This window comes from Eulemur rufifrons, chromosome 26 (assembly GCF_041146395.1).
Source record: "Eulemur rufifrons isolate Redbay chromosome 26, OSU_ERuf_1, whole genome shotgun sequence".
Lineage (NCBI taxonomy): Eukaryota > Metazoa > Chordata > Mammalia > Primates > Lemuridae > Eulemur > Eulemur rufifrons.
The window spans coordinates 418743-446179 of record NC_091008.1 but is presented as its reverse complement, the minus strand read 5'-3'; the positions used below and the strand labels follow the sequence as shown (position 1 = coordinate 446179).

Genomic DNA, 27437 nt, shown 5'->3' with positions numbered 1-27437 from the left:
TCATCGAACTAACGTGGCCAAGTCCCCACTGTCCTGCCACTCAGTCAGTCGACAAAGACGAGGGAACGAGTCTGTTTCTGCTTTCAGTTATACGCATTTGTACATCGTTGGTTTCTAAATATCAACAGTATAAACTCAGGAGAGGCAGCCAGATGACTATTTAAATGTTATGGTCATTTCTGTGTAGATCTTATAAAGGTCGTCCAGACCACGAACGTCTGCATCTGAATAATGAAATGATGCTTCCCAGGAAGTCTCTAAAATGAGCAATGTTTTAATAGATGGTTTAGTTCTCGAATATCTTTTTTTTGAACTCATTTTTGGATGGCGCTAGTAGATAAGACAAATTCTTGGTTTTATAAAATATCAGGTATTAAATATTTTTATTCCACTACCGTGGCTTGAGACTTTGATGACTCTCACCCTTACCCTTATTTGCCAAGAAATAGTTGGATATCTTGATTCCTTTCTACTGAAGTTAATGATAGCCAGCCGAGATAACCAGTATTTGTAAGTGTGTGCACACACACAGAGTAACAACAAAACAAGCAGGTCTGTCAGGGGAGTACATTAAAAACTTCATTACAGAGAGGTGGCCAAGAAGCAGAACCACGATTCTTTTCTCCGTTTTTACAAGACAGAGTATTTATAAGACGTAGGATTCTGCGAGGCCATGGTGTTGTTTTTTTCCATTCGTACCATTGTTTTTTATTTTATTTTATTTATTTTTTTTTTTTGCGTATGCGTCTTCAGGGTCTACATCTACAGGCAAATAAGGACTGCGGAGCCAGCAGGTCACTTCTGGCGGCTTCTGCCGCGTCGATCAGGTGAGAAGAGTCTGGGATCCCCATCAGGACCCTTCTGAGCAGTTTAGTTCCTAACAGCCCCCACTTAGCCGTCAGCGACGCCGTGGATATTGTCCATGTGCACTTTGAGGTAGTCGTTCCTTGTAAACTTCTTGTGGCAAAACTGGCATTCGGCCAGGGGACGATTGGGATTGTGAGTCATCTTGTGTCGGATCAGCATTTTCTTCAGGCTAAAAGCCAAGTCACAGACCTAGAAAAGACCCAAAGACACCAACCACATTACAGTGAAAACCTGAAGAGACACCAATTTATCAATGACACGATACACACTGTGCAAATTTTCTTTTCTTTTTTTTTTTTTTTTTGAGACAGAGTCTTGCTCTGTCACCTGGGCTAGAGTGCTGTGACGTCAGCCTCGCTCACAGCAACCTCAGACTCCTGGGTTCAATCGATCCTCCTGCCTCAGCCTCCCGAGTAGCTGGGACTACAGGCTCGCGCTGCCATACACCCGGCTAATTTTTTCTATTTTTAGTAGAGAAGGGGTCTCACCCCCTTGCTCAGGCTGGTCTCGAACTCCTGACCTCAAGCGATCCTCCCACCTCGGCCTTCCAGAGTGCTGGGATTACAAGCATGAGCCACCGTGCCCGGCCATGTTTAAAATATTTAAAGGCAATAGAAAATGTAAAGGGAAGAAAGAAGAATCATAAGATCAACACAATTTAATCTAAAATATACTGAAAATAAAAAGTTTAACTCTATCTGAACAAATAAATGAGAGAAATGTCAATAGAGCAACATTAGTATCAAGTGACATGGGCTGGGAAATTGAGGATCATGTTATTTTTCTTCATTTGTTTCTGCATTTTCCTCATGCTTCAGGAATTAAAAAGTAAACTTTGATAATCAGAAAGAAAATATTGTTTTGGCATGAAAAAATACAGTTAATGGTGTGACGGTTCTATGTGCTCCTCGCCCATCCAGCAGTGAGACTCCTGCCCTGCGTGTTTTCACTCCCCCAGCAACTCTCGGGAAGGTCCCCACGGCGCCCACACTGCAAATGCTATGGGTGCTCTCGAGCTGTCACCCAAATGAATTCCCAGCATCGTTTGACATTCCTGGGCACACCCCTCCTTCCCTTAGCATTTCCATAGCGACCCACTGTCCCTGTTTTCCTTCCGATTCTCCAGCCGTTTCTCCCTCCCTTGTCCTGTCCGGGCCCCTCTTCCATCCCAGCCCTGCAGTCTGGACCTTGGCGCCCTCCGCTCCGTTCACCTGGTTCTCTCTCCCCTGGTGATCATGGTCATGCCTTATTGTTAATCATTTACGTGGAGATCTCAGCAAATAATACCTCTGCTCCAGTCCCCTCTTCTGAGCTCACTTTAAAACGGTTCATTTTGGCCGGGCGCAGTGGCTCACGCCTGTAATCCCAGCACTCTGGGAGGCCGAGGCGGGAGGATTGCTCGAGATCAGGAGTTCAAGACCAGCCTGAGCAAGAGCGAGACCCCGTCTCTACTAAAAATACAAAGAAATTATCTGGCCAACTAAAAAAAAAAAAAAAATATATATATATATATATATATATATATAAAAAAAACTAGCTGGGCGTGGTGGCGCATGCCTGTAGTCCCAGCTACTCGGGAGGCTGAGGCAGGAGGATCACTCAAGGTCAGGAGTATGAGACCAGCCTGAGCAAGAGCGAGACCCCGTCTCTACTAAAAATACAAAGAAATTATCTGGCCAGCTACAAAAATATATAAATATATAGAAAAAATTAGCCGAGCATGGTGGCGCATGCCTGTAGTCCCAGCTACTCAGGAGGCTGAGGCAGGAGGATCGCTTGAGCCCAGGAGTTAGAGGTTACTGTGAGCGAGGCTGACGCCACAGCACTCTAGCCCGGGTGACAGAGACTCTGTCTCAAAAAAAAAAAAAAAAAAGAAAAGAAAAAGAAGAAGAAAAAGAGGGTTTATGTGCTGCCATGAAACCAAGGTAAGTCAGATGACTACAGTGTGGTTACGTGGATCATGTGATCAAAAGCTACAAACCGCACGAGACATTGACAAGTCGAGATGAGTACTACAAACACACACACACACACACACACTGGAGGACGCTATGGAGAGAAGAGAAAACCCGAACTCACGTCACACTGAAAGGGCTTCTCTCCAGTGTGCGTCCTCCTGTGCTCGTCCAGCCCCCGCTTCTGGCTGAAGGCCTTGCTGCACTCCGAGCACTTGTACGGCTTCTCCTGCAACAAAACAGACCCCAACACGCCCATCAGTGGCCAGATGCAGAGCCCCCCTTTGCCAAGCTGCGCGTGGAGGGAGGGAAGCGAACTTACCAAGGTCTCGGGGACGCTGCAGTCAGTTCACAGGGAGGCTATGAGCCATTTTAAATTTTCAGGGGAAAAAGCAACGTCCAACGTCTGCCAGACGCTGCAGACTCCGAGCTGCAGGTGATCGCGGTTTCACCATCAGACCGTGCTACGTTTCTGTCCGGGAGTCCTGTCTCTGCACAGCTGGATTCTGGGGGGTGGCTGAGATCTAGCTACTTAAACTCAACTCTTGCATGATTTCTTTTGGCCCAGAGGGACCATAAAAATTCCCTGAGACACTGAGGGGCAGCAAACAGCCCTTTTCTGAGATGCCAAGATGGTCCGGGGGGCTCTGATCTGGATGGTGCCTCCTTTACTATCTCAGACGGATTCCTGGGAATGAAAACCTCAAAACTAATTTTTCTACAGAATTTGGGGTAAGTCTAAAAACTAGAGCTCAACTGTGATTTATGTATTTTCATGTCTATTTACCCAGTATTTTTCCCTGGTGAATGTTCTCTTATAAAATCTAAATTGCTTTTTAAAAATGTTTTTATGGTAAAAACAATAAAAACCCTCTTAAGGAAAAGAAGTGTCTCAAAAGGAAAAGAAAAATGTCCGAATTCCTTAGCCGTCTTTTCTTTTTTTTCCTCTCATGGCCAGGACCCTAGTTCATCCTTAGCCATCTCTGATGCTGCAAACCTAATTACATCACTATCTTAAGTCTGGATTGAATTGTGAAATAAATCAGTGAACACTGTTCCATTCAAACAGCCGGCAAGTTGCTACTTAGCACATCAATAAAAAGTTTTGTTTAGATTTAAGTAAACTCGCAATGCGATTTTTTTTTTTTCAAATATACCTTTAAAAATACTGCTCTAACACTTTTTTGGATTTAGGCAGTGTATGTGCCTGTTTCCTGTTAACAAGCTGTACTTCTATCTTCTCCTTAGTATTAAGAAATTTTAACTTTTTGCAGACCAACAAAACAGTATGTAAACAGGCAGACAGAGAGAGGTATGCCCCCAGCTAGCTTAGCAAATCAAATAATCTCAATACAGGCGCCCCAGCTCCGACCTGTAGCATCTCCCACCTGCTCAGGAATGATCCCTGCCTCAGACCTGCTACTTAGCATTTCCTTGCCTTTCTCTATATTTTTACTACCTACATGTGGATAGGACCCTAAGCCAAATATAGTATTATTTTGCCTTTAATCGTACATAAGTATTAAAGTACCAAACTGTGTGTATTTTTGTGTGTTGATGTGAGATGTACTCAGCATCACCTTCATGAGCTTCTAGTCCTCCCGTTAGTTCTGTGAACACGAGTAGCTCCTACTCAGCAATCTCTAACGCTGTGCAGTATCACATTTGATGGACGTATACCACATCTAGTTACACACGGTCTTCAGTGACAGATAACTAAGTCTGTCCCAACTGCTCACTCTTACAAGTCACGATGCTCCGCATAATCCCGTGCATGTACACTTGGACACAGGTGAGGGAAACTCAGTCAGGGACGTACATCGAGAAGCGGGATTGAATCTTCAACTTTTCTACGCATGGCCAAATAGCTCTACAAAGTTAAACCATTTCATGGTCCAATATTCAATGCATTCTTGGGATTCTATCACTGTATCTTACTAAATTTGAGACTCATTTGTTACGTGAGTATATATATAAATCCAAAACTATTATGTTCTTGGATAATAGGATTTTTTTTTATAATTCTCACTAGTTACATGAGGGTCTAGAAATTTAAAAGCATTATGTTTTAGAAAATAGGATCTTTTACAATTTTGAACTGACTTCTTATGAGTAGTCATGGTTTTTTACCTTGAAATTAATGTAGTTGTAATATAGCTAATAAAAGCTTTTGAAAATTAGTATTTGCCTGGTATATCCATCTTTTTGCTTTCAGACAGTCTATATTCTTATGCATGAGAAATGACTCTTGTAAACAGCATACAACTGCATTTTTTCAATCCAACCTTTTCTTTTTTTTTTCCTCTCTTTTTAATTTCAATCCAAACTTTTCTATGGTTCAAAGATGACTTTTTTTTAGATGGCCCCACGATCACATTCTACGTCAGTCGAGCAAGAAAGGTTCCTGCTCCCTCAGGCCAGGACCCAGGACCGTGAAAAGTGGCCGTGTTTGCCCTTCAAATATCCAACTCTGCGTCCCAGATCTTAGGCAGAGTCTACACTGTGCCTAAAGGTATCACAGGAGGAAATAAAATTCCTGACTGATACCGGTCAGACTGTGTGGTGCCCCTTGGAAGATCCGCTCAAGCTCACCCTGGAGAGGAATTCCGATACGCAGTGAATGTCATCAAATCCGTGTTCGAGAATCCCACATACACCAGGGGTAGAGCCAAGAGGTCACCGGCCACGTAGCTCAGGAGTTCAGAGAACCAAATAAACTGAGACAGGAAAAAATAAATGCATTTCCTGCCACCTCCTGGCTTTCCTTACTGATCTCTTCTCATTACCTGTAACCAGCCGTGTCAAGAAAACAGCAGCCCTTACGTGGCCATCGGAGCTGAACGGAAAGGAAAGGCACAGAGTGGCTGCGTGGAACAGGGAGACACCTGCTTCTGTTCCTGCCCCTTTCTCTGAAAATCGTGGAACAAGTCTTGTCTCCAGAGCATTCCTGAACATACTGAGCCCTGACTCTCCAGTCTAGAAGGATCCGTGCCTAAGTGCGAGGGTGCAGGAGAACTTCGACTTCTAATCTCCAAAGCCCACCCTCGTCACAAAGCCCACCGAGGACCATGGTGGTCAGGGTCATCCCATGGTGGCTGACACGGGAAGGGACCGTGTGACACAGAAAGCTGAGGACATCATCACAGAGCTGAGGCCAGGCCGCCTGTTTCCCTCCCGAGGACACATGGGCAACAGGCCACAAGTGCGTGTGGCCGGACTGTGCAAGCGTGTCTGCTGCCGCCAGACTTCCGAGGACTCTCCCATTCCTCCCCCACATGTGAACTCACACAAATCACCTTAACATTAATCGTGTCCTAATTCCATTACTGCTCTTCCTCTATCTTTCACTCCATTACGAAGATTTTTTAATATGAGCACAAAATCTGATTCAATAAAGTATTACGGAAATTGTTTATACCACTGTCAGAGTGGAAGAGGTAGTATAAATTACACATTTTCAACTCATTAGCTGGATTTAACTGGAGACAAAATGATTAGAGGTTCTTGATTAATTCTGTTTCTGAATGATTACGCAATTTAACTGACAAATAGCTTGTCCTTTGTCAGCATAACTTGGGCACCATTACTAACTGGCGGCAATCTATTTGTCAGTTAAATCGTGTCATCTATCGGAGGCAGAATTAATCAGGAGTCTAATCAGTCTGGCTTTAATCAAACGACGTTTGTCAGGATTCATTCAGAAGGTCGGCTTTACGGAGCTCTGTGCCCTGTGCCCTACGATATAGCTAACAGAAAGTCCTATTTTTGTGCTGCTAATACAAAAGAAAAGCAACTTCACATGTTATATTTTTTGTCAACATGAACTGAATTAATAAATCCCAACATCATTGGAGAGGGTTCTGGAGAAACAAAGTTACACTTTTGATGAATCTTGGAGGGATCTGACTGTGAAGTCCTTTGAAAGAGAAATTCAGTAGAGGCTCTCTTCTCTGGTAGTTAAGCTAAGGACTGTTCCCAAAAAGTGCCAATCCTGCCCCAGCTACACAGCCGACCAAAGACAAGGATGGCTCCTACTCGGGCTGTTGGAGGGATCCGTCCAAGGATGAACCATGGGCAGATTATCTGTATACAGTAGGTGCATCATATCTAAACAGTCCCTGTGGTTGCTTCCTGTGGTTTACATTAGGCCACAGTCAAAGAGAAACAAAATACAATCAATGAGCTCGTTCTCTTGCAGTCAGAGGCCAAGGTCAAGGTGTCAGGAAGCCCCAGATGCTGAACACATGTTCTTTCAGAACAGTGAAAGCCCGACTCCAGTAAAATTAAGAAAGGAAAATTAGTAAGCAATGAAGAGAAAACGGGCAGACATGGCGAGGAACGTCAGAGCCTGCGGTATTTTGCATCTACATGAGGTTGGCTTAAGACAAGGTTCAACTGCAGAGCGAAACACTAGCTCTCGTGCGGTTATATTTTAAGTGAATACACTCGACAGAGCGCGTTTGTCTTGCTCAAAGCTGTAACCAAGCCACGGTGTCCGCACTTAACGAAGTAACTTACACATGAGCAACCTGAATATCAAATGCAATTAATTCAGAGAAGAAACTCGGCAAACAGGAATCAGACATGGGAGCGAGGCTTTGTCTCTCTCACACACACAAGGATGTATCAGAATGTAACAGTTATCTTTTGTTCCCAACTAATTTCACTTGGTTACTTTTTCTAGATTAAATTACTTTATAGCTATTAATGTTTACCCTATTATAGTTCAGAAAAATGATATCCTTTGCCAGATGATCATTTCCTGTTTTTTTCCTTAGAGACAGCGTCTCACTCCGTTGCCCAGGCTCGAGTGCCTTGGCGTCATCATAGCTCACTGCAGCCTCCACCTCCTGGGCTCAAGGGATCCTCCTGCCTCAGCCTCCCGAGTAGCTGGGATCACAGGTATGTGATCCCACCACACCTGGCTAATTTTTTGTTTTTATTTTTTGTAGAGACAGGGTGTCTCTACGTTGCCCAGGCTGGTCTCAAATTCCTAGACTCAAGTGATCTTTCCTCGTTGGCCTCTCAAAGTGCTGGGATTACAGGCATGCGTCACTGCGCCCAGCCTCATTTCCTATTTCTAAATTTAAAAAAAATCTTTAAAAAGCAAGAAGCATATAAAATTTGGTATGAATTTCCTCAATATGAAATTTCTAAATAAACAGAAGTTTTATAAATTTCTAGTTTCCCTTTTTTTTTTTTTTTTTTTTGCTGCTATAGCAGCAGTTGATCTTCTCTTAGTGGACACACTACAAACTGCCATAGACAAAATCGGCAACTTATAAACAAATGGGCTCCATTATATTTTTAAAGGATTTGGGAAAAATTCATTTAACTCTCAAACCTGCTCACATCTGCAAAACGGTTTCCTAATTTCCGATGTGGAACATGGAGCCTCAGGTGTAAGGATGGTCACACACAGTCTCAGTCTCGGTCTCTTTCCAGCCCCACCCCGGCAAGGCCCACTTGCCAAACCTCCCCAGACGAGGCACAGAGCAGCTCACACCCTCCGCGGCGGAGACTGTGAAACCCATTCTAGTATTTCCAGATTCTTCCACGTTTCTAGATGCCGGGTAAAATCAGTGATCCTCCCTCAGTAAGAAGGGCGCGGTGACCCCAAGATGACGACGACCTGCCTTTATAAAACGTCACACGGGCAGCAGAACTGCAGGTGAGATTTGGAGGAGCGTTTGCGAGTTTGGCCCCAGGGATTTCTGTCCCACAGGGCAATGGGGACAGACATACGGCTCGCAGTGCAGCGTGTCACACCCCTACCAGGGCCTCTCGGTGGCCCTGTGCCACCAGCCACACACTATCGAAACAGAGTTTCCCTCTAACAAGCAGCCTTGCCTAGAAAACTTCTTTCACAGATGTTTACGGCCTTTGTGGCTGGCTTTTCATTCACCGGCTTATTTTCATAGCTGGTGTGATCTTTCAACACATGACAAAACGTACCCATGGCCCAGTAAACAATGCACCTAAAAATTACAGCTCTCAGGAAGCCTACGGAAAGGTAGGAGGATATTTAGAGCAGGTTTCGATGTAACACGCCCATGATTGGTTTTGCATTGTAGCTAATGGAAAACACACTTTCTATAAACTAGGAAAATGAATTGCACAATCCATATATAGAAAACTAAAAATAAGCGCAGTAAATAGGATATAATTTTTCGATTAAAGTGTTGCATAAAAATCTTTAAATAGCAATGAGGCCCCTGGTCCCTTTTTAAACAATCCTCTCGAGGCCCACGGAATGATGCATGTAAGGGAAGTGACCGGCGGCCAGAAAGCCCCAGCCCTGGCCAGAGGTGACAGAAGAGCTCGCCTGGCATAAAGCAAGCGGAGGGTCATTCGATCCAGCTCAAAAGCCTTATTTCCCTGCAGGGGTGGCCCTGATGAGTCCATTCGGAATAGTGAGTCAAAACGGACCACACTTCTCCCTCATACACTCCCGATTTCTAGTCCAGATTTCAGCCGTAGCTTCACATTCGAAATTTTAATCTTTCTAAAAAGCTCCCTGGGGCTCACCCCTAGAGAGCCTGATTTAATTAGTCTGGGCAGGGCCAGGCCCTGGCATTTGAAAAGCCCCCGAGGTGCGATGAGAAATGAGAACTTCTTATCCGGTCCGGTCTGCTCCGCTCTAAGGGAATCCTCGTAACAGTAACAGTTACAACAGCAACAGTAACAACTTCTCCTTTTCCTCCTCCTCTTCCTCACACTCTGCCACCACTGCCCTGTGCACGAGCTGCCTGCTTTGCACTGGCTGGCGAAGCGCTGAGAACTTTTAGAAGCTTCCCCCTGCCCCCCATGTAATTGCTAAGCGATGCTGCAAATTCGCTATGGTTATTCTCACTTTACAGATGAAGAAACAGTAGCTTAAAAATATCACCAAGGTTACACCATCGGGTAGAGAGGGCACAGGTTGAAATAAGGCACTCCTAATCCCAGGACGCCGTCTAGAGCAACCCTGCCAGCCCCCTGCCGAAGCCCCTTCCCTTCCTCCGTCCGTGCTGGCAGAATCCCGGCTCTGTTTGCTGCTTCCCTGCCGCTGGGTTCAGACCCCTGGAGGACGACACGCCCCGGCTCGGCCAGAACCCTGACCCTCGATCAGGCTCAGCCAGTGCCCGTCGAAGCTCCTGAACCTGCCTGCACGTTGGAATCCTCCGCGGAGCTTCGGGAAGCGCGATGCCTGGGACCCACCCCCAGGGACTGCGAGGTCACGGTCCTCGTTGTGGCCGGGGTTTGGGCGTTTTTAAGCCCCCGGCCCCGGGGTTCTGATCTGCAGACACATTTGGGAATCTGGGCCAATGATGGCAACTCCTTAGCTCAGACGGAAGCACAGTACTGCGACAAAGCACAGGAAACTCAAAGCCCAGAGACTGGCTACTAACAATGATCACGTGCGACAGTCTAACAACACCGGCTCTAAAAATGGGAGCAGGTGGTCTCTCGTGCAGCAACATTGTTCTTACACACAGAGTTATAAAGGGGAGCTGAAAATGTATCTGCTGATAACAATTCTGAGAACAGCGTTAGACGTGTGCATTGCAAAGAGTGTCCTTTGTAATCCTGGAAAGAAAAGGAATGCTGGTTAAGTCAAAGTGTTATTATTTAAATGATCTAAACGTAAACTGTACTCGCCCTGCATAATGATGGTTTAGATTTTATTTTCAGAAATGTTACAGAAGAATACTAATCATATGAACAGGAAAATTTTATTATAAGAAAAAAGATATGCTCACCATCTTAAAAAACTATGAATCGGACTTTGAAATAGAAATGCAAATTATAACGAAAATATAAGGAAATATAAAGAGAAGAGCTAGAAAAGAATATAATAGAAGTAAATATGATAAAAACTATAGGAGATATATAGAAAAGATACCAATATATGTCACACCTACACAAACACATCCCTCTACACACAAAGATGCATGTAGTGTCCAAGACAAAAATCTCGAGTTTCAGATAACAAAGTGAAGTCAACTATGAAAATAATAAATTTTCAGATTTGTATAATAACAGCATAGCTCACTGATGGAACTACCTTGGTTCTCTTGTCATGCATTGTCTTCATTGCTTTTGTTTTATGCTAACATTTCGCTAACGAAAATCAAAACCAGTCTTATAAATTTATGATCGCCCAAGTTCTTTTGCATGGTGCAGAGAACTTCATTTATTTACCAATGAAACATTCCTGACAAATTTACCGTCTCAAACACACTAATCCACTATACAGGAGAAATGTAGGAAGAAAAAAACTACGTCCTCTATAAAGGTCTTTTCCTATATTTGAACAAGTACGTTAAGCTTACATACCAATTAGTTTAACTGTTACAAGCTCTGTTGACAAAGACAATCTGACAGCAATCAAGAGAATTTCCATGATTGCGTGATGTAACTGAGAGTAAGCTCATCAGCAGAAGTCTCCGTTGAGTATAGAGCAAGACATTGTAGCAGGAACCGCGGAAAACAGAAAGGTTTAAAGTGTGTTCCTCATCCTCGAGAATAAAACGGATTTGCCAAGAAAACCCAGGGCGGATGGGGTAGATGGACTCGCAGTGCAGTTATCCAAAACCTTCAGCGTTTGTTGCTACACGGTCTGAAACGTGGCACGTAGCAAACACCAAATACCCCGTCAACGCTGGAGGATGAGGTAGGAGTACGGACAACGGCGTGAAATGAGAATTCGACACTGTCACAGACCCTCACATTTAAGAAGCAGACCCAACCCGTCCACAGAGAGCTGAATTCATTCGACTTGCCCACTTCCAGAAACAACAAGCACACGCTCTGACACACATGACCGTGGCAAGTATAATCCCTCTTTGAATAAAACCACAACGTTTATGTCGGGGTCTGTAGGAGAAAGGAATTATGCAAATGCTGAGCCTCAGAAATGGGATCTCTCACGCTCAAGAAATAACACACGTATCCCATTACACAATTCCGACAGTAACGAGAGAGCACACAGCAGAACGGCGCTATCGCACATGCCGCTAATTCGCTCGTCACCGACGGAGCATTCATTTCGGCCAAGTTTACGTCAACAGGTGAAACAAGCCCGTCAGAGGCAATCACATCGTCGCTATAAATCACATCTCCCAGTCACCACACCACACAGACGGCAGGGGGCTCGAGGCATACCTGCCCCTTCCAAACTCCAAAAGTGCTGAAAACACAGCCTGTCTGTTTGCACAGGTGAGGAGTGCATGGTTGTCCTGGCAAAGATCTGGCTAGATCTGAATTTGTTCAGAAAGTCATAAAATGTTTTGACAGAAATTCGGCACAAAAGGGTAAAAACGGTGGGACCTGTGTGGACAGAGAGCCCCAGTCACTGCCACTCCCGAGTGGGACGTTGCATGTCCCCAGCTGCCGTGGTATGACAGCCACCCTGCCGCAGCCTGTGGTCTTGTGACTGGCCCAGGAGCCTGCCGAGGTCCCGTACCCTGCACAGGGACCACCAAGGTCCCACGCCCCGTGCGGGCACCAGCCACGGTCCCACGAGCTACTCCACAACAGGTAGCGGTCCTATGACACACCCAGGTGCCCGCCAAGCTCCTGCAAGGTGCTCGGACACCCTACAAGGTCCCACAACACGCCTGGGAGCCCACCAAGTTCCCGTGACCCACCCCGGGGACTGGCCAAGGTACTGCGACCTGCCCAGGTGCCTGCCTACGACCTGGGACCTGCCCAGGTGCCAGACAAGGCCCCGTGACACACCTGGGTGCAGGCCAAGGTCCCTCAACCTACGTGGGTGCCGGCCACGGTCTCCTGACCTGCCCAGGCTCTGAGCCAAGGTCCCACGACACACCCTGGTGCCACCCAAGGTCAGCCACCCGCCCCCATGGAGAGGGACTTGCCCAGCCCCCGCCCGAGCTTCCAACAGTGGCCTGGGGACCCACCCACCAACCCAAACGAACATCCCCCGATACTGGCTTGTACCCCGACAACCGCAGGGGAACAGCCGCACTGCGGTCTCGGTGCATCTGCCCCTCTCCTGCCAGCCAAGCATCTGGAAAAGGACACGAAGGGCCACCTAGAGACCTCGCGTCCTCCTCACCAAGCAGGGGCACTGCCAGCAGAGGAGGACAGGTGTGCTGCAAACCCACCAGCCCTGAGCTGAGAGAGGAGCTTTCAGACAGGAACAAACCAGCTAAAGAATTTTCCTAACATAAAAAAAAAAAAAAAAAAAAAAAAAAAAGCTAGTTTGATTATCCTGAAAGGATCACAATAGACTAATGGCAATGAACCTCAAACAAAAGGAAATGGCGAAGATATCAGTAACAGATGTCGGAGCGTGAATCCGGATCCCACCTACTGGGGAAGCCGAGCGGGCCCGAGAAAGGTTGTAGCAGTGACAAGTTGTTATTTCTCTGAGTGAGAAACTGACACCAGCATTCTTAGAGTTTTTCTAGAGGATTGGTTCATACGATACAGACCTCCACGCTCCAGAACTGCGGTCCCCAACGCCCGGCCCGCGGCCTGGGGCTGGTCAGCAGGTTGTTGGGAACCCGGCCTGCAGCTCCGCCTCCCCCACCCCCGCCGGTCCGTGGAAAAATCCTCTTCCATGAAATTCCACCCACCCTGCTCAGAACATCCCAATGGCTGTGTGCATAGTAATAAAGAACAAAGTCTTGGCTGGGCGTGGTGGCTCACGCCTGTAATCCTAGCACTCTGGGAGGCCGAGGCGGGTGGATCGCTCGAGGTCAGGAGTTCGAGACCAGCCTGAGCAAGAGCGAGACCCCGTCTCTACTAAAAATAGAAAGACATTATATGGACAACTAAAATCTATATAGAAAAAATTAGCCGGGCATAGTGGCACATGCCTGTAGTCCCAGCTACTCGGGAGGCTGAGGCAGGAGGATCGCTTGAGCCGAGGAGTCTGAGGTTGCTGTGAGCTAAGCTGACGCCACGGCACTCACTCTAGCCTGGGCAACAAAGGGAGACTCTGTCTCAACAACAACAACAAAAAAAAAAAAAAACAAAGTCTTTAGAGATAGCGAGATCCAATCTCCAGTCCTGGTGCTGTGGGGACTAGTCTTGGCATTAATGACTTAGACAGGGACAAGCTACTCACCCTCCTTTGCAACAAGAGATGGGACACCCATGTCACAGGGTCTTGTCTTCATGCTCGGCACCCAGGGGCCCAATAAGCATATTTTATGTATCATAGTAACCTACTTTCCTCTATTTATTATTGCAATATGCATACGAACAAATAACATAATTCAAGATTGAAAAAGGCACACAAATCATGAAAATAGAACTGTGTGACTTTATGAAGAAAGAAAATTATGCATGAACTTCAAAATAGCATTGCTCTTGAAATATATTAGCAGGACCTTCATATAAATAGCTCTTTATTTCCAGATTCTTGTGGTATTTTAGTAATTAAAACTCTATGAAGAGAGTGCGAGATGAATATAAAAGTCTGCTTCAGAAAGAAAACAGTACAGAAAAATGTATTGCTTTTCTAAGAAGAATGCACTCCTTTCTTTTAAAGATTAATTGTATATTGCCTATCTCAAAAACAAAGCAAAGCTCTCTTTATGTGTATTTCAGACAGCATGTACTTTCCTTTAAGTTCTGGAGTATATTATTAAAGTCTAAAGATAACAGAGTGCTGCTGAAGCAACAATGAGCTTAAATGCTAAATATTTATAGAGTTTTGTTTTAGGTAAATCTGCAAACTGCTCTACATATACTCTTTGTGGATAAACCAAGTTCCCAGAGGAGTTTGGTAGACACCCCTGAAACACAACTGCAAATGGGGCTCCCTGAGCCAGAGAGGGGAAGTTGTTCTCTGACACCCTCTGCCCGGGCCCTGCCAGGTAACGCGGAGGGGCCGGACAGGCACCCGGGCCACAGCCCACAGGAACTGCCGCCCTGTGATTAAGCCACTCTGGCCCCCGCCTAGTGGAGGCTTCAGATGACTTAGGCTGCAAATTCAAGAAAGAGCCCAATCCACAAACCCATGAAAAATAAGTTATTTTAGATTTATTTATTTATTTATTTATTTATTTTTTGAGACAGAGTCTCACTCTGTTGCCCAGGCTAGAGTGAGTGCCATGGCGTTAGCCTAGCTCACAGCAACCTCAAACTCCTGAGCTCAAGCGATCCTCCTGTCTCAGCCTCCCGAGTAGCTGGGACTACAGGCATGCGCCACCATGCCCGGCTAATTTTTTCTATATATATTTTTAGCTGTCCATATAATTTCTTTCTATTTTTAGTAGAGATGGGGTCTCGCTCTTGCTCAGGCTGGTCTCGAACTCCTGAGCTCAAACGATCCGCCCACCTCGGCCTCCCAGAGTGCTAGGATTACAGGCATGAGCCACCGCGCCCAGCCTATTTTAGATTATTAATCAAATAAAGTAACAGTAAACAAATATTAAACAAACCAATAACGCATTAAGTCTTAGAATGGTTTCTTAGGCAGCAACAGATAACTAGAACAAGTGCTACATAGTGTACAATGCTGAATAAGTAAAATTTTAATTGCATAGTATATTTCTGTATTTTAAAGTGATTGACATTTCTGGACAGTGTTTAAAGTGAGCACTTATGATACTAAATGTTCCTACACAGAAGTTAACTGTTATATCAAAATGTCACCATTTACCAGTGGGAGCTATCTGTTTAATTAGAAATATACTTAAAATTCAGTTTTAAAAAATTACTCGTCATTGTTTAGAAAGGCACATGCTATTCTGAAAAAGATCTGAGAGACCTAGAAATCGGTGAACTTTAAGGCTCTCATGTTGATATACTATATTTCATCCATAAATCAAAGACTGATGGCAAATTTGCTTATATAACACTGAAATCTGTACAAATAAACTAAATTAAGGGCATTCTTTTTAAATAAATCATAGGCCTTGCAGGTGGTGTGATCTTGGGGTGGCCGAAGTGAATAGGTTTGTCACCATAGGGACATTTTCTCTTCAATACTTTTTCAAGTGACAACCAGAGAGTCTTCAACTGGGTTGTCCAGTAGTAGTGAGATTAGAGCATTCATCTTGGGGCACCAGGAATGTAATTCTCACTGCCAGGGTGGGTGGTCCAGCAATCTCAACCCTGGGTGGCTCCCCTTGTGCCTAGACGGTGGGTGGGGGACATTCTACCTTCTACTTTTAGAACTTTCTACTTTTTAACACTTCCTGACTGAAGCTGTTCAAAATACACAAAGCTCTGTTTTTGAACTCAGCAAACTTACCGTTACAATCTGTTTCTGTTTCTCCTTTTTAGATGGTGGCTCCCGTGAGGATGGGAACCACATCTCACACCCCTTTTTCCCCAGCAGCTACGTGCCCAGGAGGTGCCTGGCACCCAGCACGTTAGCCGGTTTGTTGAATTAATGAAGTGGAGCTGGGCGTCCGCCGTTGGCTTAACTCTCGCTTCATCAGAGCTTCCTTCCCACTTAACACGTGGCAGGCAGGTGAGCGTGCGTCCCTTCAGCGGGTATGTGTGACCTGCCTGCCGTGTGCTCCGGTCTGTGGGGCCACAGGGCCTCCCTGGGTCTGGCAGGAAAGATGAGCACGAAGGACGTTGTTTTAAGCAACACAATAGTGACACGTGTGCCAAGTGACGGGGCGGGAACGCACTGAACCTCGAGAGCCACAGCAGAAGCTCCCCAGCTTCTTATGCCCTGGCCTCAGGGGTTCTAGAATATCACTCCTGCCGCCTTCTGTTGGTCAAGCAAGTCCTTGCGCCCAGCTCCGATTCTAGGAAGGGGATGTGAGACTCCAGCTGCTGATGCCAAGAGCAGCTCGTGCCCCAGGGAGGATGGGGCCACTGGCACCGTCTCGGAGATGGCCTCGCCACACCGCTACTCCAGCGTCCCGTGTTTACACGGCAGCACGAGCTGCCCTTTCCACCCCAACATCTCAAGCTGGGCAGGGACACAGTGGATGAGAACGCAAGTACCGTTAAAAGATTCCATGGAAAAGTAACATTTGGTACTCGGGGTTCAGCTTAGTCTCTCACATCAGTGTGACACTACTCTCGTAACCCTAAATATAGCGAACAGAATTTAATGCCGCGAAAGAGGTGTGTCTATTTTCACATGGGATAATTAACCAACCCAATGAATCTGGCGAGAGAATGAAATCCAATTTATTTTAAATTTTCTCCTCTTACAAAGCCTACAGAAACCCAAAGATCAATCACCATATATCTAGTAGAACACGTAGACCCGAAGTCCCTATTTTAGGAGTCTCACTTGGCGTGCCAGAAGAGCAAAGTCCACCGAACTAGAAAATGGAAAACTCTTTGTGGGCGATTTTAAGAGGGCAGCCTGGCTCACGGCGCACGTCACACACAGAGTAAGAACAAAGGCTGCTCTTGCCAGCACGCTGACCGTCAGAAAGCGTTTTCACAAAAGAGCAAAGAAGAGAAAGAAAAGGGGAAATCATGCTGTCAGGCCTTGAAAAGGAAGCGATTTTTCAAATGGTCCGATTTTCCCTTTTACAAAGGAAAAGCACCTTCTTGCAATGGAAAAAAGAATGCTCAGTTTCACGCAGGTATATATCGTGAGCCAAATGTAATACAATGGTATTTTAAAGTCATTTATCTTAAATTATTTGCTTGGCAAGGCATGTGAAATTCCCCAAGAAATATGTGGGTTCTAGAAACGATAGAAGATTTACTTATTCCAAAATCTAATCAAAGATGTTTTCAAACGGTGGCCGTGGGCCATACCCTGCTTGTTCCCCTAGCACAAAAGCTGATGAAGTTTAGAAACTTTAAGAAATTTTACATTTTCTCTGACATTATTATAAACTATTTTAAAAGTTATAAAATTGGTTTTTCATCCCTTCTTCCCAGCTAGATATATAAAAGCAGAAACAGTGGCGTGTGCTCCAGTTCCGAACCCGGCCGCCCTCCCTTCCCCGCACTTCTGCCCTGAATCTACCCGCTGCCCTTCCTGATGCCACAGGGGACATCCCCACACCCCACAGTGCCCCTTCTGGCCCCCCAGGTTCATCTGTGACTCTTCCCTCTTCCTCGCTACCTGCACGCAACACACGTGCACACCTCGTCAGCACTTGCTCAAAGGTGCATGCGTGTCCCGACTCTCAGATCCCGTGGGCCTGGTGTGGGCCCCCATGCACTGGCTCTGGCACGACTCCTTGCCAGGTCCCCCTTCCGTGACAGCTGCCTCTTCCCGTTCTCACCGGAGGGTGACTTCACAGCAACCCTTCTAAGGGACAGTGCTGAGCACGTCACTCCTCGACTCCAAACCAACCCAAACACACGCGCAGAATCGGTACCAGCTTCAGTCCCCACCGGTCTCCACTCCAGTCATCCTTCCACAGGCACCCTCAGGCCGAGTGACAGGCACAGGCCACCCTAGCTGTGCCTGCGGGGGCTCCTCTCCCTTCACTCAGGCCACCACCTCTGCCCGGCCTGGCTGCACCGTCCTCCTCCAGACTCAACTAAGGTGTCACCCTCCCTCTCCAGCATTTCCCGAAATCTACTCACCCTCCCGCTCCCCGACTCAAGACACTTGCTTTTGCCTCCGTATCCTGAGCTTTTCATCCAGGCCTCGCAATGTGTCCCTGAGGACCCAAGCTGATGTTCACCCTTAGGAGATTATTTTCTGTTATCAGCCAAGGCCGCGTGGACCCTACGCAGTGCTCCTGCAGGTGGGGAATCCTCTCACCTCTTCCTCCCGTCCGCGTGCGGCCCTCACTCCTCTCGCTCTAACATCCTGATCCGCATAGAACAAACTCTTTCCTTTTTCCTTCAACATCACGCTTTCCCTGCACCCGCAAAGTTCATCAGCTTGATGCACTGGTCACGATCTTTTGGACGGTGTTCAAACGCTCCATCAATGCACCCCCAAAGCCCCTAGGTGAACCCAGCAATGCCCGATGCCCACGCTCCCACCCCAGCACGGGCTCAGAGCCGCCGGCTCTACTGCAAAGTGCCGGGGGAAAGTGCAAAGGGCAAAGGTCTGCTAAACCCAGACCTAAAATCTGAACCACCTGAGCATCTGGGATGGGAAGATTCATGAAAGAAAAGTAACAAAGCATAAAACAACATAACAGACTTGTTCCTTGTAACCAATGGCAATTCCGTTTTAATTCTGCAAGGACTGATCTGGCTGTTCCTACCAACAAGGCTGAAAAGAGCTGTGGTCTTAGAACCCTGAAACTTGTATAAGCTAACTGGTGCTTTACGTGGTGTTTGAAATGTAGGGTTTCTGGAATAACTTTCTAACGGGTCCAGGTGCCTTCCGTGTTGAAATCAGAAGTAAATTAAACAAGACATGAAGCTTTCTCTGGGAAATGGTTACAAACAACAATTTCCTTTGAACCTAACTTAGAAAATGGATATTTACGAACTTGTGCCCCAAACTCCCTGAGCAACTGTTTTGGCTCCAAATGTCTAAGACAATGCAAACATAAATCCCATAATTTCCAGATGACAAATTAATTGAATTAGAAATAGCACACTTTCTTGAGAAAACCCAAGAAGTATCCCCCCCCCCCCCCGCAGTGATTTAAATAGCCTCGCATCTATGGTATAAGCATGCCTATCTTCAGTTATCAAATGAAACAAAATACTATGCAAATTTTGGTTAACATCACTAGTTTCTAGTAACAGAAACCAGGGCACTTTTGCCTGTATATTGGCATCTTTTAAATAAATACATTATTGATACTTTTTTGACAACTGCTCATGTGTAAAATAACCTCCTAATCTAAAACTAACTTAAAACCCTTTATTCATACTCAGTGTAAAATAAACATTTTGAATATTGTACATTTAAATTATACTAGTAGTAAGAGTAATAGTTGCTTAATCCTTTATAGTTTGTGAAGTACTTTTATATTTAGGAAGTATTCTAATTCCTAATATTCCTAATCATGTAATACGATATTACAAACCAGAATGAGAAAAGTGCTGGTGGGTTTGCTTTAATGAGTGGAAAACTTCCTTTCTTTGCCATGACAAGGACAATTAGAGTCCCTGTCCCTTCAACAGGACCTCAGACGGCCTCTTTTATGCACTACAGAACTGATGTGGAAGTCTAGAATGACATTACACTGAGAAGGACATTATTATTACATGTTTTCTCTAAAGTGTTTATTTTACAGCTAAGGTAAGAAGTAAAATCCAGGAGAGGCCTAAATTAGAATTGCTCTAAAGGCGATCATGCACGTCTCCTAAAATTTGAAAAAAATGTCATTTATATACAGACCACAAGCACTTTTACAAGGCCAAACGGAAAAGGAACTGTGAGGACAAGAACGCACTGAGAAGGTATGCAGAGCAAACTTGAGACCAGCTATGGAAAACAGCCCAACGCATCCAAGTGGACAGCCCAGAGCAAGCGCCTAATTGTGCCCCAGCTGGAACAGAGAGCTAAGAGACGTGTCTGGACGGTGGCTGAGCTGCTCACATGCTTTTAGAGGCGAGAGAGTCAGACGCTGGAGCCAGGGAAAGCCACACACAGCAGGACAGCCGTCCAGCGCGGGAGCTGACAGCCAGGAACCAGGGGCCCTCGCAGGAAGAACGCAACCCAGTGCTGGGGATGCCCCGCAAAGCACGGAGCCGCGGGTCCCGTTTTCCACCTCCCCTCGTCATTTCAAAGATCGGAAGCTCCTCTCCTGTAAACGTACTTGCTCGTAAGTATGAATGGCCAAATGCTGACAGACTGGCCTCTACTCAAACACGTTCCCATTATCGGCGAATATTCTGAAAGATAAACCCTTTAGTGTTAAATGTTAAAGTCTATTTATCTAGCAGTTTGTCCTTTATCATTCCTGAAAATTGGTTCACAATTCCAAGAATGGGTAACCCTTTGGGATTTGAATTTCTGTTTTTCTTTTCCATTGTTTTGCCTTTAGAAAGATCCTCCAATGTCCATCATGAACGTAAACACAGAATTTCAGATAGGTCGCCTTTGTTTTCTCACGGAAAGCTAAAGACATTTCTTTTGAGGTAAGTGTGGTTTACCTGACCGGCGTGAGCGAGAGCCTTACCCTGGTGTGGGTGCGGATGTGCATCTTCAGCCCGTCGTTCTTACTGAACCCTTTCTCGCAGTACGGGCACTGGTAGGGACGCTCGCCTACAACAAAGGGAAACAGAGTCGCAGGGTCAGCCCTGGGCCACCAGCCGCACGCTCAGGTCACGGCCACCGCACGGCCCCCGGTCACCGCAGGTTCAGGTCCCGGCCACCGCACGGCCCCGGCTGCTTCAGCAAGAGGCTCAGGCACAGCCGGACACACACCCCTGCGGGCCGGGTGGGACGGCCCTGTCCCAAAACCCGCGTCCCCCTGGGGAGGACACTCGGCCCACGGCACGTCCCGGGCTCGGGCGTAAACGACACTCTCACCGCACATGCCTCTTAACACTCGACCCCAAAGTCAGTCTCCTAATTTTAAGAATCCGTTAAAAATATTTTATAGTAATCAAGTTATTCTGTCACTAGACTGCTCGTTCCAGGGGTCTTTATTTACCTGGTCCATTGATACTTTAAGTTTCATATAAATGAATCTGTCTCAGGATTATGAGTTTCAGACTAATTTCGTAAAATTCATGTGTGTTAAACAGAACCTTTGGTGGTTACAACACTAGACAACCACCGATCCGTACTTTCTGATACAACTGGCACCTCTCCCCTAGATGTTATCATTCAGAGAAAAGCCAAGATTTTTTACGGCAAGCAAACACACATACACGTTGCATTTGGAAAAAAAAAAAAATCATCCAAAGTGCAACAAAGAACAATCGATTTTAACGTAACAGAAAAACTTCGCTAATTTCAGATCACGCAACAAGTCTTTAAAAAAAAAAAACTACCACTGTGAGTTTTAGTGTAATAACTACTAATGTCCAAAATGCTTTGACAGACTATTAAAATACTCTTCCCTTCTAACTGCGTATCTGTGAGGGGCCAGACTGTCTCCACCTTCTGCAATCGAAGAACCTACTGCAACAGGACGAAGAAACAGACACGAGAATCCAGCCGTCTCCTCTCAAACCAGACAGTGATTTTCAGAAATATAAAATAACGTCTTCCTCCTCACTAAATGCTTTCTGGTTTGGAAAGTGCAATTATTTGTTATAAAAGTATGTTACGTTAACACGTAATGGGATTGGGATTGGTATTTTTTTTTTTTTTAACAAACTAGCAAATATTTTAAAATTCTCTAATATGGTAAACAGCTATAATGTAACCCATGCACACAAAAGCTTTCAGAGTCGTTAGTTGTTAAGAGTGGTGTGGAGTGACGAGGCCACGACTGAGCCCCTGGACCCTGAGGCTGCATCAGCTGTCCTCTCCTGGCTGTCCCCACCCCACCCTCCCTCACGGTCCCCACCACTTCATCGTGTCCTCCCTAAATGATACACAACTAACTACTCCCTGCAAAATAGGGCGTGACCCTGATCCATGTCATGCTATAACACAACCATCAACTCGCTGGGCCCAGCATTGAGAAAGGGACTCATAAAACCACATGACTCCAGAAGGAAAAATAACACAAGGAGAGAGACAAATGCATTTGCAGAACTCAAAATGTCATGAGCGCTGCTGTCACGGTAGCGAAATAACCGCGTACGTCTGAGTGGTCATGGAGCCGGGCTGCAGCCTGGGAGGATAAATGTACGGGCAGCATTTGGGGGACAGGACAGAGCAAACAAAAGAGAAGCAAAAGCATCGTTTGTTCACGCAGGAGAAGAAATCTGTGCCAGCACCATCACGGAAACCCAGATGCCAGCGCCAGCCAGGTTTCTGCAGTCAGCCACACTGTGCAGGCCCCGACCACGGCCAACACGCTGAAGCCAGGTGCCCGGCGGTCGTCACCAAGCGCGTAGGCTCGACACCAAAATGACCCAAAGCAGAATTATAAAATGAGAAAGTAAAACAGTCTGATTTTAAACCGAAAAATCTAGTTTTAAGTAAATAACTAGATGAACAATTGGTTACATAATTATTTGCATAGACATAAACAAATACATAAACTAACCTCTCTTTTTCTTTCTCTCCCCTTCTTTAAATATTACACACACACACACACACACACACACACACATATATATATATATATAAATAATCTCTATGTATGTATCTATCTACCTAACTGTCTGTGTTGGTTCCCTGTGCTCACACTGATGTCTGGATTTAGGTGGACAGCTCTCTTGATCAGAAAGCCACATTTCATAGGACAAAATCTGCCCCAGTTGGCCCAGATTCATACACACACTAAATAAATCATACCTAAAATTATGTTGATTTTAGAAAATTCTTTAAATTATATACAACATAGAACATGGTGTAAGACAACAACAAAAGCATGATATATTTAATATTTTTAACAGACAGAATTCTTGAAGCTCAAAAGAATCCTCTTATTGCAACTTTGCAGAGGATGATAATTAAAATTTTAGGAGCAATTACTAGTTTAAGTGTTTTATTCTTCTCCACTGCCCATCCTTATTATGAGTAAAATGAGATGTAGGCACACAGAATTCTCAAGGATGGAATTATGTGGCCTAATCAAGTGCTTGACTCGATTGGTTTTGTCTGTTCTGTGCTGGAACCTGTGTTTCAAACATCCTGAACAATGTAAGTCCTTGGCTATAAAAACACACTGTACCAAACGTAACACAATTACGTCATGTCTCGGGGCATTATTATAAACTTAATATCCAATGTGCAGATACAACGCACTTTCCCTGCTCCCTAACTGCCCCCCACCCTGCACAAATCGCATGCACGAGCACAGACAGACACGAAATCCCTAACTATGGCACAGAGACATCTTCCGAGAATCACTGACACCGAGTGGAGAGCTGTCGATCCCACTCTTGCCCTCACCTCACCCCAACTCCACACAGCCCCAAGTGCACCTAGGAGAGGGCGGCCCCGGGACACAGAACAGACCACTGGAGTGCAGGGGCTGGCTCCCACCTTCACAACTCCGTTCCTTCTTCGCCGATGACTTGCCGCCTCTGCACCCTCAAGCAACGGTGCCAGCAGCCGGCGCCCCTCCGGGCACACCTGCCCTCAGCGCAGCTCTGCTGCTCAGGCCCTCGTGCTTCTCTCTACTTTCCTTCTTGCCACTCTCCGCTTCCGCCACACTTTGTCCCGAAAGCCACACTTTCCCTAGATGACATCTAATTCAGAAGACCTTCCTCTCCTTCCTTAGAGCACCCGTTATCCCACAGCCAGCTGCTCTGGGTTACGTGTTTCATTTGAAGGTGCTTAAGTGGCTAACTAAGACAACGAGGACCAAGTTGACTGTGTGTCTTTTAGCTTCAGCCAGAAAATTTCCAAAATAAGAATCTATGTTCCATTGTTGTCCTTCCTCCACCTGTGTCTAATATTCACCGCATTGTTTCCTGGGTCTGCTTAAACCATTTCTTCATGCACAACACAGCTGCTGTGCTGGACACTGTGCCCGGTGCCAGGGACACGGTGACACAGAGCAAGCCCGACACCACGGCTCTCCAACAGGAAGCTTCAGCTACACAATCCAATTACACAGTTCACCGCATAACTGGAGTCCAGCTACTAAAACAGTTTTCAGGCTAATGTAAAATCCTCTGGTTATCAAAATTAACGGTATTCTTTCAAGTCTTTCTTAAATATTTATCTACATGATAGATGAAATCCAGAAAAGGTTCTTTCACGAATGTTTAGTTGTTCATTTACCCCTCACTAGGGCGTGGCCCTTTTTCACTGGAGAAACTGCACAGAAACTGGTAAGAAAATAAGTACCTTTTAGGGAGAAAATCCATGGCATAAAAGATATCACAGTCACACCAACCTTGTATCCAGTAAAATCCCATAGCTTGCAAGCAACATTGCAAGGACTTTTTCAATTTAAAAAGGTCACATTTGACAGGACCTACAGGAGGGGATTATAAGAGGAAGCTCTTAACCTTCCATAAAAAGCCAAACTGTTACTCCCTATTCCATCCATTAAAGTCATATGTAACATAAATCACAGTTACATCACAGTCAAACATTAAAAATCTTATGTTCACTTTAGATGTTTCACTTGATTTGGGGGGGCGGGGGGAGGTATCTGGCTATTAAGTATGAAATGTCTGATTTCCGTAAGTACTAAGTTTGACAGTTGGTATCTCTGACATTTCACTTTGACACTTGTTTTATTTTTATTGTGAAGGTACATCCTCCTTCTTTCAAAATGCACATTTTGGTTTGCAATTATCTTTCAAATTTTTTAGAGCCATTTTTGTGAAACCATAGATACAAGTTTGAATCTGAGTTCCATCGTGGAACCAATGCAGTGCAGACAGCTCGAAATCTCAATGGAGTGTTTGGGAAGGACGTGGCTAATGAACTCAAGCACATGTACGGTTTGAGAAGTTCCGTTGTGGGGATTTTAATCTTGACAATGAGCCGTGTGAGCGACCTGAGACCAAGGTGGATAATGACGAGCTAAAAGCTGTAGTGGAAGCAAATCCATCTCTCAACCTACGCGTGGATTAGCAGCAAGGTTTGATATTACTATTTAAATAACACTGGACCATTTGAAACAAACAGGCAAGGTAAAGCAGCTGGATAGATGGGGTCCACACGAATTAAATGAGCATCACAAGAGAAATCGTCTGGAAGCTTGCCTTTCTTTGCTGTCACGACATAAAGGTGAACCATTTTCACACTGTATTGTTACATGTAATGAAAAATGGATTCTTTATGACAATTGCAAGCATTCAGCACAATGGCTGGATAAAGATGAAGTGCCGAAACATAGTCCAAAACTGAATATTCACCAAGTAAAAAAAGCTAATGGCGTCTGGTGGGCCAGCGCTGGTATTATCTGCTACAGCTTCTTAAAACCTGGTCAACTGATTACAGCAATGTCTACTGCAACCAACTGGATGAAATGATGAGGATACTTGTGATTAAGCAGCCGAGATTGGTCACTAGAGACAGGCCAATCCTCTTGCAAGACAACACTCAACCACATGTCACACAAACAACTCTGCTCAAACCACAGCAGCTGGACTTGGAAACCCTCTGTCATTCACCGTATTCACCAGACCTTGCACCAACTAACTGCCACTTCTTCCAGGTTTTGGACCACTTCTTGCAAAGAAAAATATTCCATTCTCAACAAGCTGTGGAAAACGCCTTTTGCGATTTCATCACCACTCGTTCTCCAGGCTTCTCTGCTGCTGGCATGAACAAGCTGCCATTAAGATGGCAAAGCTGTGTGGCTAGTTTAGGTGCAGACTTTGATTAACTACACTGCTTCTTGTTTGAGATATCAATATCATAAACCACACTTTTGATTTGAAATCAGACATTTCATATTTAATGACCTAATATACTTATTCAAAGTTTTTCCAAAACTGGGTTTTATAACACTATGAGGGAGAGAAAACAGGCAGAAATCGCAGTTAATCTCGGGGATTTTGTGCTGTTACAGTGTTTCCCGTCCGGCAGCGCCCGACGTTTCTGCGTTTGTTTTTCTCACCAGGTGCCGGCGTCCTACCTGTGTGGCTGCGGATATGGACCCTCAGGGTCCCGCTGCTGGCGAACTTCTGGCCGCAGTACGGGCAGACCTTCTCCTTTTCTCCCGTGTGCGTCTGAACAGAAAGGAGCAAAAAGGAACGTGAAGAATGAGGTAGGGATGATTAAGTGCCTCTGACAATAGCAAATCCTTTTTTTCCAGGATTAGGTTTCATTAAAATGATTTAGTATCACAATGAGATTTTAAACAATTTATCATGGATATTTCCACTGACTCAAAAAAAAAAATCCTTAGAATTAGGCAATAGTGTTACTTTGAAAATAATTCTGTAGTTTACTTTCGAAGCCCCTGTGGAGGCCCATCTAAACATGATTAAGTGATGCAGAGCCCAGAACGTGCCGGCAAAACCACACGCTCAAAAACGGGGCTAGGGCTGCCAAGAAACACTTCCTCTGAAGCATTTTTCACATTCTTTGTGTGCATTTAACTCTTGAGGACAGAATTAATCTTAATAGAGTCATCTGTTACTTTCATTGTGCCGTCGGACTAGACTGGTTTTATTGCAAAGTAGAAGGAAATACAAATCTGACTCGACCTTCACAATCGGCAGGTGTTAACGGGGCCGTCAACGTGAAAGAGCAGTTCTGCCCTCAACGTACCTTTAATCTAGGCGTGAAACAGTCACAGGGGAGGAAAGGTGAGTGAGCACCGTCAAAAGCAAGTTTCAATAAATGTCGGAGGAGAGTTCAAGGAAAAAGGAGCGGCCCTTCCCCAAAAGAGGCGGCACATGGAGCATTTTAAACTGGCCTCAGGATCTCATCAAGAGAACAGTTTTCCTCCATCAAAACAGAACGTTCCAACACACGAGGGGCTGAGCAAATTCTCAAGCTCTTGTGTTTCTCAAACTCAGGAGGAGAAAAACAGGGAACAAGAGGCAATTCCTGCAGGTATCTGAACACCCTCCGCAAGATGCTTTTAGAATGTTTTTCAATGATCATCTGAAATTTTATAAAAGCATATAGTGCATCATCTGGATTACAATCACAAACAGCTCCCAGGGCCTGTGTCTCCATCTGCTCTTATGCAAATTACTGCCAAGTAGTATTATCTGAATTGCCATGGACAAATGAAAAAAAGGCAGGAAAGGGTTTTT

General features: G+C 45.3%; 1 protein-coding gene across 4 annotated transcripts in view; it reads right to left on the bottom strand.

Annotated features, from left to right (window-relative positions):
* Positions 1-530: 530 nt before the first annotated feature.
* PRDM5 (PR/SET domain 5) overlaps positions 531-27437 on the bottom strand; it is an 80070-nt gene continuing 53163 nt past the window's right edge. For 2 of the 4 annotated variants that reach the window (XM_069459085.1, XM_069459086.1), the window contains 4 exons: positions 26306-26399; positions 20816-20901; positions 2947-3051; positions 531-1056 (listed from right to left, as the gene is read on the bottom strand). In XM_069459085.1, the coding sequence (XP_069315186.1) occupies positions 892-1056; positions 2947-3051; positions 20816-20901; positions 26306-26399 (450 nt within the window). In that variant the 3' untranslated portion in view covers positions 531-891. The remainder of the gene's footprint in view (positions 1057-2946; positions 3052-20815; positions 20902-26305; positions 26400-27437) is intronic. The other 2 variants (XM_069459088.1, XM_069459087.1) reach the window with 2 other exon arrangements.